At 38.1% G+C, this 9,395-nt stretch overlaps 2 protein-coding genes across 2 annotated transcripts, besides 8 other annotated features; one reads left to right on the forward strand and one right to left on the reverse strand.

Annotated features, from left to right (window-relative positions):
- Nucleotides 1-190: a repeat region.
- Nucleotides 14-204: a repeat region.
- Nucleotides 205-881: 677 nt separating this feature from the next.
- FPSE_11166 (uncharacterized protein) lies at nucleotides 882-2,137 on the reverse strand (the record flags this gene model as incomplete). Its single annotated transcript, XM_009264283.1, has 2 exons — nucleotides 882-890; nucleotides 971-2,137. The coding sequence occupies 2 exons, from the start codon at nucleotides 2,135-2,137 to the stop codon at nucleotides 882-884; spliced, it is 1,176 nt and encodes a 391-aa protein (XP_009262558.1).
- A 1,061-nt stretch (nucleotides 2,138-3,198) lies between these two features.
- FPSE_11167 (uncharacterized protein) lies at nucleotides 3,199-7,064 on the forward strand (the record flags this gene model as incomplete). Its single annotated transcript, XM_009264284.1, has 4 exons — nucleotides 3,199-3,510; nucleotides 3,570-3,785; nucleotides 3,840-4,339; nucleotides 4,388-7,064. 4 exons carry the CDS (start codon nucleotides 3,199-3,201, stop codon nucleotides 7,062-7,064), a joined length of 3,705 nt encoding a protein of 1,234 aa, XP_009262559.1.
- Nucleotides 7,065-7,067: 3 nt separating this feature from the next.
- Nucleotides 7,068-7,128: a repeat region.
- Nucleotides 7,129-7,633: 505 nt separating this feature from the next.
- Nucleotides 7,634-7,706: a repeat region.
- A 35-nt stretch (nucleotides 7,707-7,741) lies between these two features.
- Nucleotides 7,742-7,793: a repeat region.
- A 16-nt stretch (nucleotides 7,794-7,809) lies between these two features.
- Nucleotides 7,810-7,901: a repeat region.
- A 681-nt stretch (nucleotides 7,902-8,582) lies between these two features.
- Nucleotides 8,583-8,612: a repeat region.
- A 493-nt stretch (nucleotides 8,613-9,105) lies between these two features.
- Nucleotides 9,106-9,194: a repeat region.
- The last annotated feature ends 201 nt before the right edge of the window (nucleotides 9,195-9,395 follow it).

Consider the following 9,395-nt stretch of genomic DNA (forward strand, 5'->3'; position numbering starts at 1 on the left):
ATTTACTATTAAGAAATATAATATTTTATTACTATTTAATTATATACTTTATAGCTTTATAAATATAAATTAATATAGACTAGTTTACTTATTTAGAAACTTAACTATTATATAATAGTTCTTAATAATACTAATAATTTTAATATCTTTTTTAGAAAACTAACTAATAAATTTAATTTATATTTAATATCTTAATATAATTATCTATAGGATTTCCTCCCTTAAAGTCTTAATAGCGCTATACTTTTTACTATTAAGAATAAATAATTTAGCCTTAATCTAGCTAGAGGAAGGGACTTAATATTAATACCTCTAATAAAGTACTTAAAGGTAAAATTACTCTTTACTAGCTAACTTTAGACTATATAAGCTTTTAAGAAGTCTATAGAGAAGCTATTTATCTTATTAAAATACTTACCTCTTATAATTATATAAGTAATAGCTATAATTAAAAGGGAGTCTTTATCCCTTAATTAATATCTAAAGTATTATAAAGAAATAGAATTAGCCCTTATTAATCTCTTAAGTGAAGACTTTAAGGGTATTAGAAGAGAAGAATAAGATAAGAATATAGTCTTTAAGACTTAGTCTATCTCTTTTAATTAGGTTAGATAAGAGAATATATAGGCAGCTAAATCACTATCCCTTATAAGTTTCTATAATCGGTAAGGTATCCTAAAGTTACTTCTTTAACAGCAGCTAGGCGCTTTAAGCCAACTTAAAGATGCGCTGCACTATAGGCCCCTGACCTATATAAATAGATAATATTAAAGTCTACATCAGTTAAGACATTTAGAAGTTATTTAACTATTTAAGATAAATACAGTATATAAGTAGTAGCTAAATAATTTTTATTACTAATCTAGCATTAAAGAATTTAGCTATCTAAGCTATATATTAATTAAGTCTAGCTTTGTAATAACCTTCTCATAGTTAGTTATGAGGTAAAAGAAATTCAGAATTTACTTACTTTTTCAATATATCGAACACCTACTAAAACGCCATCAGCGTCCAAAAATTCAGATTCGTCCCCAAAGTCAGCATTACCATCATCGAGACAGGTCAAACATGTTTCTACAATCTCGGCGTATTTGCTTCCAATTCGTCGAGGTAGCCTGGTACGCGCTAGCATAACAAGATGCTGCTTCAGAGATTCTATGCTCCCCATTCCGCTAGAAGGCAGATAGTCTTTGATTAACTGAGAGGGAACCAGTTGGCCACTTTCACCATATCTGACGAGTGATTCCCAAAGTCCGATTTCAAGTAAACAGACTCCAAGGCTATAGATGTCATGCTGCATAATATAAGCATCTTCCGGCCTCTGGCCATACCTCTTAGGGTGGCAGTACAACATCTGTGGCCAATCAGAACTTCCAAGTAGACTTGTCATACCGCCATCTTTCCTGAACTTTTGGAAGCCGACTAGATACGCTGCGAGATAGTCTTTCTCTATATGTCGTAGGAGGAGTATCGATTCGGGGCAAATTTTCTTGTGAACGAAGTCGAGAAGATGAATGTAGCTGACTGCTTTGGCAAGCTCTTGACCAATTCGAACAACTTCAGATAGAGAATTGGGGCATTCTGCGCGTAGAAGCATTTTTCGCATACTTCGTGGTTCCAGGAGGTATCTGGGAACCTTAAAGACGAGGGTAAAATTGAGCTGGTCTTCATTTTGATCCCTGGTGTCGCGTTTTAAAACTCCTTTACACTTGAAAAGTCCATAACCTGGGTCTTGGTGTGCGTATAGCTTCTGGGCGAGACTTTTGACGTCCTTGACAACCAAAGAACGACTTATTTTTGATGTAGAGGAGCATGTCAACGAGTCGAGAATAAGGCTCTCCGACCCCTTAGTAAAATGTCGTGCCTCGCAAAACGTGATCAAAGAAGCAGTCGACATATCGATCCCATCCGGTCGAAGAAACACAGCCCTGTCAGCTTCGGGCTTTGGATGAGATTGCGAAATCAAACCTTCTGTAACATTGGGTAATCTTTCTTGCGTCGCAATCATCTGGTCGCCAGTAGCAAGAGTTTGATTTGCTACTTTGAGGATTAGTAGCCAAGATATGTCGAATGTCGACTGCCACTTTTCCAATTCGCTTATCGATTCATCAATGCTCTTCTTCTTGAACGCGTACATTGTTCTTGTCATTGCTGCTGAACGTCGCGAAGTTTCCTCTTTGTCCTCATTTGTAGAGTTGCTGGATTTCAAGAGACTCGACAAAGCTGACAATTCTCGGTAGACAGCCTGCAGTCGCTCTGATACTATTTCAAGTGTATGGAGGTGTAGCTCTTGATGGGCTGGTTGCATGTGGGCAACTACCTTTTTTGTGTGCTCCATCTGCTGGCTTATGCGCATCCAACAGGTTTCCACTCGAACTACCCTCTCCGCAAACTCTTTTGGGGCATTTTTAAAGGAATGGCATAAGATGATCACTCTGCTGCCCCATCTAGTTAATTGATCGTTAGCTTGATATTGTACCAAGAGGAATTCGAGCAAGAGCAGGTATGGCGTACTTTAATCCAAGGTCGACAGCCGCCCAGATGGCAAGGCCCAGCTCAGGTCCGGACATGCTATAAACCAGCGCTTGTGCTCCAGACTTAGTCCGGGTGCTAAAACCCGCTTTCAGCGCTAACGAGGGAACGCGATTTAACGGTGGGGTCTACAATAGCAACCTCTCACTTGGTGTCTCTCAGAAACATTATGTATAAGAAGCATCATTTTCTCTCTCTTCTGTCAGGCAGGACTTTGGGTTAGCTTTGTGAAAATTTGCCGACCCACTATAGGGGCTTTGCTTGGGTCCTGTGACCAGTAAGCTCTCGACATGTTACATGTTGTTGGTTGTTGGTTGGTTTCAGGTTGCTGGTCAGGTGATTTGTCATATCTCAAATCAAGAAAAGGTCATAGCCTGTCCCTCGCTAATTATTAATTTCCCAAATGAACAAGTCAGATCGTTCGACAAGTGAAGAGATCTCTTTCCAGTCGGTCAAAACTCAAGACTTCGCATGCTGCATGCTACTACGTGTGTGTGTATCTTGCCATTGAGTTCAATTGATGACTATTTTCCACACTGCGCGATTTCTTGACAAAGGCTTGCTGTTTACCTACCAACACAGCGTGTTAATATCTCACGGCTTATCATAATCGCTCACCATTTCGTTGTTGACCAAGGCATTTGGACTTTATTCTAGGCTGCCGTCATGGACCAATCGCAACTTCCGGAGCTAGTGAGGGATACTGAACTGCGAACACGATTCGACCAGCATTACACAATCCACGAGTTTCTCGATGCCCCCCACTCTCTTGTTCCCCCTCGACAGGAAGTGTGGAAGAAAGTCAGAGCCATTGGCCGCGGCGGCTTCTCCTACGTCTTCCTTGAAAAATGCGTCCAGGGGCAGGAAGAAGGCTCTCCGCATACACGTGCGGTGAAAGTGATTCCTCTGACTCAAGGCTCTGACACCAGGTCATACTCTCGAGAGCTCGAAGCTGTAGCCAAGTTCTCTCAACGGAAGGTCAATATGTGTCCGAGCATTGTGATTTGTTGCCACTAACTTACAAATCGTCATGTTAGTTCAAGACTTATTTTGTGAAGTCTTTCGGATGGTATTCGAGTGCAGAAGAGCTTTTCATATCTCTCGAATATTTCCCTCTCGGAGATTTGCAGACCTACTTAAACAGCACGTCACGTATTTTTGATGATGACGCACGAGAAATTACACGACAAGTCCTGTGTGGGCTTAATTCCATGCACAATGAAGGTTTTGCACATCGCGATTTGAAACCCGCGGTGAGTCCGACATGAATGCGAAATTTATCCACAAGTCACTGACTGTAAGAACAGAACATCCTGATCAAGTCCTGTCCACCTTCACCTTGGTGGATCAAACTTGGTGATTTCGGCCTTAGTAAAAGAACTGATGCAACGCAGATGCCGAGTGTTGCAGGTGGGACATCAGGTTTCATGGCACCCGACATACTCGAAACAATCTACCTTGGCAATTGCAACACAAATGGAACACCAGACATCATTCCACACGAGAGGTGGATTGCTGCTGATATTTGGAGTCTGGGAGAAGTTGTAGTCCGAATGTTATCAGGCAAAGCAACATTCCGGTCGCACGAGCACCTGATGGGCTATTCTCGTGGCACACGATCATTTCCTGTTTCCAACTTGAAGGATTCAGGGATAAATTCGGCGACGATTGATTTTGTTCAGAAAGCCATGACTGCCAAGGCTGCCGACCGCATTACTTCTCAAGCTGGCTTGGCCCATCATTGGGTAAAAGTGTCAACCGATCCGAACACGGCTTTTCTACCACGTTCTTTACCTGAGCTGGAAAGGTATGGAGATGCGGATTCAATCATTACCTTGACTAACTGAGGGTTCAGCAATGCGAATAAGACTGTCTCTTCAACGGATTATAGAGGCTGGACCACGTCTAAGCTTTTGACGAATACGCCACCTATCCTGATGAATTCAGTATCCCAGGTGTCCAACTCACAGCCCAAAGAAAGCTTTCAGACGTCAATAAAACGCAAACCACTCCCTGCCTCGCCTGTTGTCGATTACAAGAGTCTTTCAAGTACAACAAATGAGGCTTCGATTAATGTCCGCTCGTCTCCTGGCACCGAAAGTAATATTCATTCTGATGGAACTACTTCAACTGAAATGCTGGCCTTCATGAATTCTGCGGATTCCCAGTCAAGTGTAGCTCTCTCTTCCATACCTACAGGCGTTCAGCCCGGAACTCGCATCGATATAGCGGCATATCCTCCCGACGAACAACATCCACTGGACTATGCTGTGGGGGAAGAGGGACAGGTTCAGCTGGGGCTGTCTCCGCCAGAAACGGTCGATCTCAAAGAAATCATCATATCGTTGAGATTCTCGCCTGATTCACAGAGACTATTCATAGCAACTGCAACAGAGTTCATTTCTAGGAACCAAACCACTCAACCAGCCAACGAGGAACAGCACAATTTCCCGCAGGGGATCTTGTGCTGTCCCCTTACCCCAGATCCACGAAACGTTGTTCTAATCACGATTGATGGCGAGATCCAGCTCGCCGAGCTGGAAAGTAAACTTACGTTTCGGACTATTCTGAGGCTGCATCATCACCCGAGCTGTGCTGCCGTCTCGTCCGATTCTGAGCGCATTGCATATGTTTACAATGATAAATCGATAATCATTTTGGGCCATTCACCAGCGAAACTTTTCAGAAAGCTGAAGCCTCTGTTTGGTGGGCACAAAGAGCCTGTACATTGGGTGAATTTTGATTCCAATGGAGATGTTATCTCAATCTGCCGTGGAGGCCGCCTATGTATCTGGGTATCTGCAAAAGGCTATGATGGAACAAGATTAAATGTTCCTCTGGCAAAGGAACCCACCCATGTGGCATTTGCCAAGTCTTCACGCGCTATTGCGGTTGCCTCTGGAGGGACTATCAAGACTTGGTCTAGACAGCCGGGGCAGCCTCTATATAGAGGTAATTGGTATGGAATCTCTAGACGAAGTCCAGTGGTTTTCATGGAGTTCTCCTCGTGTGGATCTCGCTTGTATCTTGGTTTGAGAGACGGTTCTTGTGAGCTATGGAGAATTCCAGGTGATGAAGACCCTGATCTAGTGGTCACGCTTTCGGGAAAGGTTTGGCTGCCAAGTTGGACTTCGAATGCGATTGCACTGTCCCCTGACGAGTCGCGTCTTGCTCTTTCCACTGGCACACACTTACTGACGAGGGACATTGGGAAAGCTCTTCAGGTCTACAACATTCTGAATCATTTTCGTCATGCTGTATTTGCAGATCTTTCCGCAGACGGCACGAAAGCTGCGTCTTTTTGCCCGGTATCTGTTGGGCAGGAAGTCGAAACCCATCATTATATTGTCATAATATGGGACCTTCAAACTGCATCAATCATGCACGTCTTACAAAACAAGAGCAACGGCGTGCATATTGTAGCCTTCTCGCAAGATTCGCGACGTCTAGCCGTGGTCTCACGTGACGGTGTCACAACCTTCTGGAGAGTTTCCACGGGCAAAGTGATTTCTGCCGTCGGCGAGCCAATTCAAACGGGATGCAGTCTATCTTGCGCAGCAGTGTCTCCCGACTTCCGTTACGTGGTGACCGTAGAGCGTAGCCTCAATCAATGGCGCATTTGGATTTGGAATACCGAGACAGGTTCTACCGAACATTCTCTCGGCTCGTACGAGCTTCCAGACACAGAAGAGTCAAAAACGGCAAAAGGTCCACCTTATTCCCCACCCGGGACTCTAACGTTCTTGAGCAACTCGAGAGACTTTATCGGTGGCAATGAGTACGGTATTCTTATCTGTGACGTTCTCGAGGGAAACATTCAAAATCGTTCATCAAGCACCTCAAGAGCTTCCCAACGAGCGCCATGGGACAAAGAAAGTCGCGAACGATCCACGAAGTGGAACGCGGACGAATATGCATACCATTGGGTTGACGGTCTGCAAGTTTCCCCTGATTCTGCAACTGTTGCGTACTTATCCAAAGGGGGTAAAGCGTACCTATATGACCTCAGGACCAGTGATGAACCGAGAGTTTTCGAAAGTTTAACCGCCCCAGGTAGAGTGGCTATTTCACCAGACTGGCGACTCCTTGTGACTACGTCATGGAACAAAATGGTCATTTGGGAAATCTCGACAAACCATATTGTTAAGGTTCTACAGGACATTCGGGAATGTAGAGGTAATCAGCCTATTGAGGCTGTGATGTTCTCGCCTGACTCAAAGCATGTCTTCGTCCTGTACAAGACTTGTCTTCTTATGAGTGATATAGAGTCATTGAGCGATCTAGCTGTGGTTATGGACTTTTCCAATTATCCAGGATTTCCACGGTCGCTGATTGTCTCAGCAGATTTGGGAAGAATTATTCTTGGTTCAAGCTGGAGAATGGTTAACCGCGAGGAGGGGAGGATTCCAGGTGAAGGAGCACCTTTATGGCGCAAAAGTCAAGATGAAATAGAACTATGGGACTACAAGGCAAAGGTGGCAATACAAGTGTTTAGTAAGCACAACTTGCAATATAACATCAGCGCTATATAAGTCTATAATTAAAAAATACTATTAATTAATCCTAATATTAACTAAAATTTATAGATATAAATAACTAGTAGATATAAATAAGATATAGATATTAGATAACTGTATAATAAGAACTATTCTTTATTATTCTTATTTATAGATAGCTAAAGTTATCTCTCCTCCTAGGCTATATTCTTTAACCTCTCTAGTATATATCTACAGGAGAACACCTTCTTAAGGTAAAGGAATATCTCCTAATAAAATAAGAATAAGAGTTTACACTAAGCTTTTACTGGTTTACTATAATTCTCCCATGCAGCTAGACTGTTTCCTAGTGCCGTCTTAATCGCGCTACCGCCTTAATCTATTAATAGATATATACAGAACCTATTAAACCTCTTATTATATCTTAATTAATCTATCTATAATCTGGCCTAATAATTACCCCTCTTTTTATCTTATAACTATATTAAGCCTAATTAGGTATCTTATTTAATTATATTAATCTGCTAATTATAGCTCTAAAGCTTATTTAGGTATAATAAGCTATTAATCTAGTACTATAAGGTAGCTCTAGTTTAATATATCCCTTTAAATTAATATTACTATTATATTAAAGTATAAATAGCCTTATTTTTAATTATAAAATTAGTTATATTTATAGGCCTTTTATATATAATAAATACCTCTTATATAGCTTATTTAAAATTAATATAACCTTACTTTTTAATTATAATTTACTATTATTAAGGCAGCCTATTAGCGCTATTAATTTAGATATAAATTCTTTATTATTTTATACCTTTTATTTCTCTTTCTTTTTCTTTTAATATTACTCTTTTAATTAATATATAAATTCTAACTAAAAAGGCCTATTTTTAGCCTTTAAAGTATAGAAATAGCCTATTAAGGTATAAATACTAATATTACTTTATAGATCTATATACCCTATTATTATTCTTTAGGTAATACTATTAGATAAGTACTAAAAGTAAGTAATAAGCTTAAAAATATAATTTTAAGCCTTATTTAATTAACCTTCTTTTTAGATAGTAATCTTAAGGAGTTTCTATAATTTAATCTCCTCTTTAGTAATTATATACCCTTAAATTATATCTTTTTAGTACCTTTAATTATAGATTTTAATATTACTTAAAAGTCTAAAGGTAAATAGCTAGTTCCTTATAACTAAAGTTAAGAAAAAGAATTTATACTTTAAAACCTAAATTTAAACCTTAAAACCCCTTTTATATTTACCGATAAGATAATTACCCTTTATTTTAATAAAATACCTTTTAAACCTAAGGACCTACTTTTTCTATAAGATACCTTTTATAAATTAGAAAAATATAACTTAAATACTAATAATAAGGCTCTTATTATCCTTTTAGAAAATAAAGATAATATTCCCTTTAATAAAGAGTTAACTCTAGCTTAATATAAAGTAAAGTATTATAAATACTATAAAAGCTCTTTAAAATCTAAAAAAAAGTCTTTTAAATCTAATAAAAAGTATAAGTATACTCTTAAGCCTTAGCCTAATAAATAACTTAATATTATAATTTTTAAGGCTTATAAAGAAGAAAAAAGCGGTAAATATATTAAATAAGCCTTTTTTCTTAATAATAAGGATAATATCTTTAATTAGAATAGTAATAATAAGCTTATTAATTTAGATCCTATAGTATAAGCTCTATAGATATATAATAGCTTTTATTAGGATAAGAATAACTCTTAACTTTCTATTAAAGGTAAGGCTTTATAGTATAAACTTAATTATATTATTAAGCTTTATATTACCTTTAAGGTAAATATTATTCTATTAATTTATATCTCTTTTTTTTATTTCCCCTTTTTAATATATCTTTAGTAAGAGAGAGTATAATATTATCTTTTACCTTTTTTACCTAAATAGCGCTATAGCTAGTAAGAGTAATAGTAAATACTAAAAGGTACCCCCTAAAAAGGATATACTTAAAGATAAAAAGGGAAAAAGAAAGGAAAAAAAGCGTTATAAGTATTATCTTAATAGAGGAAGCTATAAGCCTATATATAAGGCTTATTTATCTATTTTATAGCTTATTTTATTAATTTCTATTTTATTTAGTCTAATTTCTATTTATTTTATTACTCTTTTTTTCCTTAATTTTAAGGCTTTTTTTATTAACCTAGATAAGATTATAAGTCTTATTTTTAAGCTTTATTTTCTTTTTTTAAGCTTTTTTTATTAATTTTAATCTAGAAGCTTAATAAGTATTATTCTACTATTAAGACTATTCTAGCTAATATAACTAATAGCGATTTTCCTTCTTTAGGTAATTTTTACTTTACCTAAATAAGGCTTAAATAGAG

Source organism: Fusarium pseudograminearum, chromosome 1 (assembly GCF_000303195.2).
Source record: "Fusarium pseudograminearum CS3096 chromosome 1, whole genome shotgun sequence".
NCBI classification, from domain to species: Eukaryota; Fungi; Ascomycota; class Sordariomycetes; order Hypocreales; family Nectriaceae; genus Fusarium; species Fusarium pseudograminearum.